Genomic DNA, 10,960 nt, shown 5'->3' on the forward strand with positions numbered 1-10,960 from the left:
CCCCTTGAGTCAAAATATGATTGATCAAGCAACTGCCCACCTCATGGCCCTTGCTTCACTTTCCCATCCCATAAAAATGTGGTACAGTCTCCCTTTGGGGATTTGGTTCAGATCCCGAACTGGCCACCTCCTTGCACGGACAGAAAATAAAACTTTAATTTTTAAACTTCTGGTGAGTTTTCTTAGTTTCTATACTGAACCCAAAAATATTATATAGGATAAATGAATATTTTAAAAAAGAAAGGTATTTACTGGGGGTAAGGAGACAGACACATGCAGAAGACACACAGAGCAAAAGACCCTTTGCAAAGCAGACGGGAAGCTTGGGAGCTGAAAAGGCCACTCTATTCTAGGGGCTTTTTTTTTTTAGATTTATTTATTATTTCTTGTATGTGGGTATACTGTCGATGTCTTCAGACACACCAGAAGAGGGCATTGGATCCCCAATACAGATGGTTGTGAGCCTCCATGTGGTTGCTGGGAATTGAACTCAGGACCTCTGGAAGAGCAGTCAGTGCTCTTAACCAAGCCTCTGTAGAGTTTCCCCCTCAATTTAGGGATGGTCGGTTTGAAGAAAACTACGTTGATTGGCCCAGAACTGTGGTGTGACATGTCCTGGTCTAGTCTTGAACTCCTTGAGACTGTCCATTAGTGGGGAGCCTGCAAGTGGAGACAAAGGTTGCCGGGCTTTGTCTCAAGTCTCAAGGTTGAGGAAGAAGCTGAGCATCTTTGAGATTTCCACCTTTATTACCTGGCTATAGTCCCTCTCTCCATTTGTCTGCCTACCAGGGAGTCTATCGAACTCCTAGTCTCTCAGACAGTTCCTGTTTTCAATTATTGACTGGCACACGTGGCATCTCAGATGTACACACCATGAAGAGTCCCTCCTGATAGTTGGCTTTTCTTTCATTCATCTTATTTTTGCCTTCCATCTGAGCTCTTACTAGGCAGGTCATCATTGGTGAATTCAAGGCCGGCTTGGTATGCATAGCAGGAATATACAGTGAGGCCATGCCCCCAAATCAATTATTTAATCCTTAATTTTTAAAAGTTCAACTTTGGGGCAAGAGAGATGGTTCAGTGAGTAAGAGCGCTTGCTGTTCCTAGAGTGTACATGAAGGGGTGTAGCAAGGAAACTGCCTTCATGACTGCTCCCTTATTAGGAGGTCTTATGGTGATTAAGAGAGAAAATATCCAGAGGCATCGGAAGCAGAGAGAAAAGAAAGCAGACTGGACATGGTCAGAGCTAAGAAAACAAGAGAGCAGGAGGGAAGAGTGGACAAAGGGAGTCAGCAATTGATAGGAATAGAGCAAGAGGACAGCAAGGGTGGGGGTAAGAGAGTGAGAGGGAAGGCATAACATGGGGGGAGGGAGGGAGGGGGAGAGAGAGACAGAGAGATAGAGAGACAGAGAGACAGAGAGAGAGAGAGACAGAGAGAGAGACAGACAGAGAGAGAGACAGAGAGAGAGACAGAGAGAGAGACAGAGAGAGAGACAGAGAGAATAGCAAGAGTCAGAGCAGAGATAGAGAAATGTGAACAAGTCACACAGATTACAGGAAGGATGAGAAGCTGGGTGGAGGGAAGGACAGGATGCTGCTGTGGTCTTTTGAGCTGTATCACAGGTACTAGTGATACCGGGGGAGCCTGGAGGCCAGCATGGGCTTCCGTATGCTGATTGATGCCACAGGTATCTAGAAGGAGAAAGATTCCTTCCTGGCAGATAGGAACAGGTTTCACACGTTTCTGAGAAATGTTAGTTTTTTTTGTTTTTTTTTTTTTTTTTCTAACAGCCAGAAATCTCTACATAGTCCTGATTGAGCTCACTTCTAGATATATGGTCTACCTAAGACAGAGACAGAGGTTTGGTTCCAACACGCACATCAAAACGGCTCACAAGCATCCTTAACTCTAGTTAGTTCTAATGGATACAGCACCCTCTTCTGGCCTCTGTGGGCACCTGCACACATGTGGTACACAGACATACACTCTCAGTTACACACATATGCACACTAAACAAACAAACAAACAAATAAATAATCTATGTTTTTGAAGGTCCAAGTTATAATTCTTTTGGAGCTCATTGTTTTTTATTCTTTTTAATTTTGCCTTAACCTGGATAAAGGTGCTTTGTCAACCTCAAGACCACAGAAAGATGCTCCCTTCCGTTTATCTGTAGAAGACTTAGGAATTTTAGTTTTCATATTTTGCCATATAATGGCAAGTGGACCTAAAGGGGGACATAGCTGACACGGGGTCTCTCTGTGTAGCCTTGGCTGTCCTGAAACTTACTCTGTAGTTCAAGGCTGGCCTTGAACTCATTAGCCTTTGCCTTTCAAGAGCTAGAATTAAAGGCATGTGTCACCACTGCCCAGCAAGATCCAACATTTCTTAAGAGATAGGATTGATAGACAACATGCGTGTGTGTGTGTGTGTGTGTGTGTGTGTGTGTGTGTGTAATCACATGCTTGTTATTGCACTCAAGGAGAGGTCAGAGAACAACTTTTACGAGTTGGTTCTTTCGTTCCATCTTTGTGGCTCCTGAAGATTTAATGCAGGTTTCTTAGATTGGCAACAAGTGTTCTTTAGCCACTGAACCATCTTGTTAGCTCTGGACACCATTTTTGAAGGACAGTCTTGTTACTATTTATACTGGTCTTCCTTCCTTTCTTTCTTCCTTTCTTTCTTTTCTTCTTCTTCTTCTTCTTCTTCTTCTTCTTCTTCTTCTTCTTCTTCTTCTTCTTCTTCTTCTTCTTCTTTTGGTTTTTTTGAGACGGGGTTTCTCTGTCCTGGATTCACTCTATAGACCAGGCTGGCCCAGAACTCACAGAGATCCACCTGCCTCTGCTTCCTGAGTGCTGGGATTAAAGGCATGTGCCACCATCACCTCTAGAAATCAAATTATTGGACTATATCTTTCTGCCCTTCAGTGGGCTACATTACCCCACTGCTGTAGCCCACCATGTCTGATCAGAAGTCAGCACTCATCTTTCCTCTCCCCTAAGCAATGAGTCACTTTCACTTTTAATATTTTCTTTTTTACAATTAATTGGTTTTTATGTGTATGAGTATTTTGCCAGCATGTATGTCCCTACAACACAACCCATGTGTTCCTGGTGCCTTAGATGCCAGAAGAAGGCATCAGATCCCCTGAGACTGTAGTTACTGTTGTGAGCTGTCATGTGGGTGCTGGGAATTGAACCCTGCATCCTTTGGAAGAACAACCAGTGCTCTTAACCACTAAGCAATTTCTCCAGCCTCACCTTTATGATTTTTTTCTCCATCTTTCATGTACACAAGTGGAATTCTGTAATTATTTTCTTCAGAGATGATTAGGTTTCTTGGATATACAGATTAATGTTTTCATCAAACTTGGAAAGTTTGGGACTATTATTTTCTGTGATATTTTCCTCTCCATCAATCTCTCCTTTTAGATGGAGACATCTTTATTAACTTCTCTGTCCCTTGCTGTGATCAAATAGCTGACAAGAAGCAACTCAAGGGAAGAGTTTATTTTGCTCAACGTTTCATGACCTGTATCCATTTGAGGGGTTCTGTTGCTGTGGTAAACACCACAACCAAAGGCAACTTGGGAGGAAAGTGTTTGTTTCAGCTGACAGGTTACAGTCTCGTGTACCCCAGGCTGACCTTGAACTTACCACGTAGCTGAACATGTCTATGATTTCTTATCCTCCGTCCTCAATCTCCCAAGTGGTAGGATTATAGGCATACACCATCAGGCCCAAATTATGCAGTGTTGGTGATCAAACTCAGTGCTTCATACCTATAACTCAAGCACACTGCCATCTGAGCTACAGCCCCAGTCCTCAAAATCCTTTTTGGCAGCCTGTCCACGGCCAATATTTTCATTGAGGAAGATTTGATTCTGTCTCAACTTCTTACATGGCTTCTGGGTTATACTAACTTAGGTTTACATTTCAGTGTGACATAATGTGGTGGCTTGAATAAGAGTGGCCCCCATAGGCTCATATGCTTGGTCCTCGTTTGGTGAAATCTTTAAGAAAGATTATGAGGTGTGGCTTGTTGAAGGAGGTGTGTCACTTGGAATGAACTTTTAGGTTTCAAAAACCTGTTTTGTTCATCTTTCTCTCTCTCTCTCTCTCTCTCTCTCTCTCTCTCTCTCTCTCTCTCTNTCTCTCTCTCTCTCTCTCTCTCTCTCTCTCTCTCTCTCTCTCTCTCTCCAACTTTCAAATCAGAAGTAAGCTCTTAGCTACTGTTCTAGCACTTTGCCAGCCTGCCTGGCATCCACGCTGTCTGCCATGCATGTCTGTGATGGTCATACACGCTAACCCTCTGGAACGGTGAATCTCCAAACTAAATGTTTTAATTTATAACTTGCCTTAGTCATTGTTATGGTTCATATATGCTCAGCCCAGGGAGTGGCACTATTAGACAGTATGGCCCTGTTGGAGTAGGTGTGGCTTTGTTGGAGTAGGTGTGGCGTCACTGTGGATGTGGGCTATAAGACCCTTGTCCTAGCTGCTTGGAAGTGAGTCTTCTGCTTGCAACTTTCAGATGAAGATGGAGAACTCTCAGCTCCTCCTGCACCATGCCTGCCTGGATGATAATGGACTGAACTTCTGGACCTGTGGGCCAGCCCCAATGAAATGTTGTCCTTATAAGAATTACCTTGGTCATGTTGTCTGTTCACAGCAGTAAAACAGTCATAGTATTTCTTCACAGCAAGAGAAAAGAAAGAAGCCCAAATAACTTGTTTGCATTTACACCTTACTGCATTTTGTGCTTTATCTGTAAAATAGGGTGATGTATTAGGTTTCATTAGTAAGGCTGTGGAAAAGCCAATCTTAAATCTCACTAGCCCGTAACTGCAAAGAACTATTTCTAACTGACCACATGTTAGATGTGGACTATTTACTGCTTCATTTTTTTTCCTTTCAGGACTCAGTCTAGCAGAACAACCCTAGCTGGGATCTGCTCTCTCTCATGAAGAAAAAGAACTGGAGGAAACACACCATTGCCTAACTCTGAAAGTTTAGGCTTGTATATAGTTAGGCCTGTCTACATTCCATCAGTGAATGGTAGATCATTTGATCAAACTGTCATCAGTGGAGCTGGAAAGGGTATCTCCATCTTGGGATGTATGACAGTCACCTAGCAACCACTGAGGATAAATAGCCCTTAACAGGAAGAACAGCTTAGTTAGAATTAGTTGAGAACTGCAGTGCCAGTTACCACACAATAAGAGCAAGACACTCTTTAAGGCATTGTGAGAATGGAGCCGCTCAAGGATCCTGAAACTGTTCTCCACTTAATAAGGGCTCTAAGATCACAGCAACAGTGATTTTCTGCTTCTGCTGGGAGTTAGTCTCACTACGGAGTTGGATTAAACCTGACTTAATAGGAAGAAAATGGCTTGTAGTTATTCTCCATATTTAATGCAGAGACAATAAAAAATTGAGTCTAGGGGCACAGACTTTGGAGTGAAATGGACACCCCCCCTTTTAAGGGCAGATAATATTGGAACCAGATTATTTAACATCTCTGAGTCTTAGTTTCCTCAATGCCCAAACGCACCAAACGCACTTACTTGAGAATCTATCATAGGCTTTTCCGTTAGCCAAATTAGCCTGGTCCTGTTTACCCAGTAGATGTAGCCTTCAGTGAATTATTGAACACAGATTTTCTATTTAAAAACCCATTTCAAAAAGTCTGTGAACTGTATGCAAAATATAACTATAGCACTATTGAATAGTAGTCTCATTCAAGTTATCTTTTCTACAAAGAACCCTCACAAACTGACTTATTTTCCTGCCTCGGGATACTTCTCCCTGTTTCTCTTGGTTTACAAAAGGCTCTGAACTATTGTTGGTTCATTAGTTTAGGCAAAATCCATCTCTGTCACTTGAAAGCAGGTTCTTTTTTAAAAATTGTATTCTTTTATTTTTTTCTTATACTATTTTATGTATTTACATTCCAAATGTTGCCCCCCTTACTGGTCCCCCCTCCCCAAGTTCTTCACCCCATCCCTTTAAATTGTATTCTTTTTTTTCTTTTAAAGATTTATTTCATTTATATTGAGTACACTGTAGCTGCCTTCAGACACACCAGGAGAGGACACCAGATCCCATCCCATTACAGATGGTTGTGAGCCATTGACCTCAGGACCTCTGGAAGTGCAAGCAGCCAGTGCTCTTAACCACTGAGGCATCTCTCCAGCCCTTGTATTTTTAATTAAAGTGTGTGTGTGTGTGTGTGTGTGTGTGTGTGTGTTGTGCGCGTGCTTTGTGAATGAACTCAGGACTCAGGCCGTCGGTCCTGGCTATTTATCTATGTACTCTATTTACTGAACCATCCCCCGGGCCCAGGGATTAGATAGTTCCATTCTCTGCCTGGAAATCCTCAGGTGTAAAACTTTTGAGAGGGAGGAGGAGCTCAGAGGCCTGGGCGGGCTCATGCCCCGCCCAGTTTAGCTTGGACCCGCCCCTGTCGTGCACGGGACCTTGCCCCCGTTGTGGGCGTGCTCCGCAATGTTATGGAGGCCGCGTGCGGGCGGTGTTACGTCACACGCATGCTGGCGCGGCACCCGGTTAGGCGGCCGACGGAAGCGGGGCGTGGCCTGGCGCTAGGGCCCCGTGGCCGCCGGCGCCGCCGCCTGAGTGACCTGCTAGGCGGCCGGCGGCGCTCAGCTCCCCGCCACTCAGGCAGCTCGTCGGCCACTCTGTTTTGAGGTCCTCGCCGCCCTTCCACGTCTCCCGGAAGAGCTAGCCGGCAGGTCCGGGAGCAGCGGGCTGCTGTGGAGGTCCGGGCGGGCGACGAGGCCGCGGCGTTGCCGCTCGGCGTCCTCAGGTGAGGCGCGACCAGGCCGCGGGCGGGACGGCTTGGCCTGCGGGACCCGGTCTCTGCCTTTCCCGAGCGCTGTCCTGCTCGTCTTCGCTCAGGGACAAGGAAGGGGATGCCACAGCCCCGTAGGCTCCGGATACCGAGGCTGACCCGCCCTCCACCCCGACTCTGCTCTGGGGACTCAGTGCGGTGTGTTCTCGCCTCCCGGGGACCCGTGGTCACACCGCCGGGCCTGACCGCTGACCCCTGACCCCGCCTCTGTGTGACATCTGACCTTCCCGGTGGCTTTGCACCACGGGAAGTCTCCTCTTGGAGTCTGTCACTGAGACAAGAGCTCAGGCTCAGTGTCTACGATCCACGTGAAAGATACGTTTTAAAGCCCCGTTAACTTTCAGATGGGAGGCAAGACATTGTCTTCAGGCTTTTTTTTATTAGGAGAGCTACTTTTCTCTCGCTCATCACTAATTTTTACATCGAGCTTGTGTGACGTTTTATAAGTCAGAAGGCATGTTACATTCCTTTTTCATTTGGTTTCTCATAAATTGAAATACACACTTAAATGGGTTTCCTAAAGAGTGTGTTTAAACAGTTAGGTTAGATGCAGAGAGGTTAAAAGGTGGGTTTACCACTAGGTTGACCTAGATTCCAGTGTCTGAGGTGGAATCGAAGTTCCAGGATCTTTCTAAGCCATATCCATGTTTATTTGTTTCTAAAGGACATTGCAATTTGCCATATAATGTAGCTGAGCATTATATTATTATATTATTTTTATTATATTATTATTTTATTTTTATATTATATTATTTTTAGTGATAATGTTTGCACAACACTTGACATATAAGGATGAATTACTAGGAGTGCCTGTGTGTGGGCTAGAATTGGAATTTATCATTGAGCAAACCAGGCATTGTGTGTATCCACCCACTCCCCCTTCCCCAGCAGGGAGAGACATGTTTTAAAACAACAATTGCAACAACATGAAGCAGTGTAAGGCAAAAGAAGGGCATGCACACAGAATAAAAAGACCTAGCATAGATGGGAAGGAAAGACAACACTAATGCCAATTTAGTGAAGAAAGCCCAAGAGTTAACTACATAATAGTTCCAAGCCAAAGGGATACCGACCACATTCAACCAACATTGTTGACTTTGTAGTTTACTTCATTCTACAGCTTGAAGGTTAATTTTACTTCGTGGCCTTGACTTTGGCACCTGGAAGGTTTTTGCATGTGTTGGTTGAATAGATAATTTATACAGTCATTTAAAAAAAAATTGAACTCAGCTCAACATACACATGGTAGGTACTAAGTATTTAAATTACTGAAAATTTACTTTAGACCTATATATGCTGCATACATAAATCACAGGAGTGCTTCACTGTTAGTTTTGTTTGTTACTGTTTTTCAAGATAGGATTTCCCTATGTATCATCCCCTGGCTGTCCTGAAACTCACTCTGTAGACCAGGATAGCATCAAATTCAAAGATCCACCTGCCCCTGCCTCCCAAGTGCTGGGAATAAAGGCCTGTGCCACCACCACCTAGCAGGAGTGCTTCACTTTAACAGTAATAACTTTGTGATAATCAAGTGGGGTTTCTTGGTTTGTTTTGTTTTGTTTTTCTGTTTTATTTTTTTTTCCCCAAGTTCAGCCCTTTGAAACAAATTTCAGAGGCTTTTTATTTGGTGTGCTGGAATTTTGCCAAGGTTTTCGTTTTTTTTTGTTTTTTTTGTTTTTTTTTTTTTTCCTGTTTGAATCTTGTATGAGTTTGTTATGACACCCATGAAAAAGTATCATAGGCGGGAGGGATTAACAGTAGAAATTGATTTTTCTCACAGTTCTAAGGCCACAGTAAAGGTATTGGCTAGGTTGACGTGTTTATTATTATTTTACTTACTAGTTGTGTGCGCACTTGTAAATGTGGGCATATTTGTGACCAGAGGACCTTTCTTGAGGCTCCTGCCTCATTCTTCAGTAGGTTCTATGGTTTGGATTCAGACTGTCAAGCTTCAGGGCTAGGGCTTTTACCTGCTCAGCTGTCTGAGGCTGACTTCTGAGGATTTCCTTTTGCCTTAGAGCTAGCTGTCTTCTCTCCTGCTTTTACGTGGTCTCTCTTTATGACTAATTGTGTATATGTCTCTTCTAATAATAGACATCAGTTTAAATTACATCTTTAAAGACTGTGTTTCTTTTTTCTTTTTCTTTTTTAGATTTATTTATTTTATGTATATGAGTATACTGTTGTTGTCTTCAGACACACCAGAAGAGGGCATAGAATTCCCATTACAGGTGGTTGTGAGCCACCATGTGGTTGCTGGGAATTGAACTCAGAACCTCTGGAAGAGCAGTCAGTGCTGTTAACCACTGAGCCATTTCTGTAGCCCAAAGACCCTGTTTCTATTAAGTGACATTCTGAGGTCTTTGGGTTTGGAGTTCAGTATGTGGATTTTGGGGAACACAGCACAGTCTGTAACATGTTTTTGCTATGTTAAGATTTTCCCTTTGTTGAAATAATAAGGAAAATAGTAGTAATTGTAATAACGATAATGGAAGCTAGCAGAAGGGTTTTGTCTGTATGCCAAGCTTCTCAAAAAGTGTTTCCCCGATTATTTGATCTTTAAAACCATTCTGAGCTACATGTGGTGATGAGTCCCTGTAGCCACAAGCACTTGGAAAGTTCTGATAGGAAGCTGATTTGTTCACAGAAGCTTGGGCGGCACAGCACAGACCCATCACAGAAATATTTACAAAAACATTCTATAAGGAAGTATACTTACTGTTCTCCATTTTCAAGATAAGGTTTCTCAGCTTCTAGTACTAATTTGTTCAAGGTTGGCTAGTATGAGGCAGGTTAGGATTTAACCCAGAAACCTTTCCAGAAGACAGTGATCAAATCCTGTCTTTTTTTTTTTTTTTTTTTTTAAAAACAGGTTCATCAGTAGGATTGCTTTGCTACCATCATGTCGTGGTTTGCTGATCTTGCTGGAAGGGCTGAAGATCTTTTAAACCGAGTGGATCAGGGGGCTGCAACAGCTCTCAGAAAGGAGAATACCAGCAACATCTTTTATAGCAAAAATACTGACTATCCTGAACTTCAGCAGCAAAACACAGATTCAACTTACCGGACTGGACAGAAAGCTAACTATATTTCCTCAGCTGCTGATAACATCCGACATCAGAAAGCCACGATCATAGCTGGCACAGCGAACGTGAAAGTCGGATCCAGGACAGTCGGGGATGCCGCCCATCCCACCGAGCATGCGTCTGTCCCTAGGCCTTCATCCCAGTTTGTTCGGAGGAAAAAATCAGAGCCTGATGATGAGCTGCTATTTGATTTTCTTAACAGTTCCCAAAAAGAGCCCACTGGGAGAGTGGAAATCAAGAAAGAGAAGGGCAGAGCTCCTGTCTTTCCAAGTTCCCCGTCATCAGGTGTCAGTTCTGTCAACACCAGTGTAACCACCACCAAGGCCATGGAAGAAAATTCTGGGAGCCAAAGTCCTGGTAGTTAACCAGTCTGTTTCTTTCAGAATTAAGTAGATTGCTGTGCCATCCTAAGTTAAGATGTTTGAATAGTGTTCTTCATCCCCTGTGACAGTGTCTCTCCCTGTAGGTGTAAGAGAAGGATCTTTGCCAGTGTGTGGTGTAAACAAGGACAACAGCATTGTCTACTACTCGTCTATACTGACTTACAGTAGTGTTTCTAGGCCAGCCTGGTCTGTAGAATGAGTTCCAGGATACCCAGGGCTCCACACAGAGAAACTCTCTCTTGAAAAAAAAAGAAAAACAAAGGAAAAGAAAAAGAAAATTAGTCTCTTTGACTCCAAAGAAGAATTGAAATCTTCATGTAATTTTTATTTAGACACTACCCTACAGTCTTTCTTTTACAAGCTTATTTATTGAATAACAAAGATTTTTTTAAAATTATGTGATAAGTGGTAAATACATTCTAAATTTATGATTTTTCTTTGACTTTTGAATTAAAATTTTCTCTTAATTACATATAAGAGATTTTCCTACTTTTCCTATTTTTTAACTTTAAAACATTGTGATCGGGCTGGTGAGATGGCTCAGTGGGTAAGAGCACCCGACTGCTCTTCCAAAGGTCCAGAGTTCAAATCCCAGCAACCACATGGTGGCTCACAA

The 10,960-nt window shown here is 43.2% G+C and overlaps 1 protein-coding gene across 1 annotated transcript in view; it reads left to right on the plus strand.

The window, feature by feature from the left end:
• The first annotated feature begins 6,616 nt into the window (after positions 1-6,616).
• Positions 6,617-10,960, plus strand: part of Golga5 (golgin A5) — a 29,341-nt gene continuing 24,997 nt past the window's right edge. The window contains exons 1-2 of the mRNA XM_029484402.1: positions 6,617-6,827; positions 9,748-10,318. Of these exons, the coding sequence (XP_029340262.1) occupies positions 9,778-10,318 (541 nt within the window). The 5' untranslated portion in view covers positions 6,617-6,827; positions 9,748-9,777. The remainder of the gene's footprint in view (positions 6,828-9,747; positions 10,319-10,960) is intronic.

This window comes from Mus caroli, chromosome 12 (genome assembly GCF_900094665.2).
Source record: "Mus caroli chromosome 12, CAROLI_EIJ_v1.1, whole genome shotgun sequence".
Classification (NCBI taxonomy): Eukaryota; Metazoa; Chordata; class Mammalia; order Rodentia; family Muridae; genus Mus; species Mus caroli.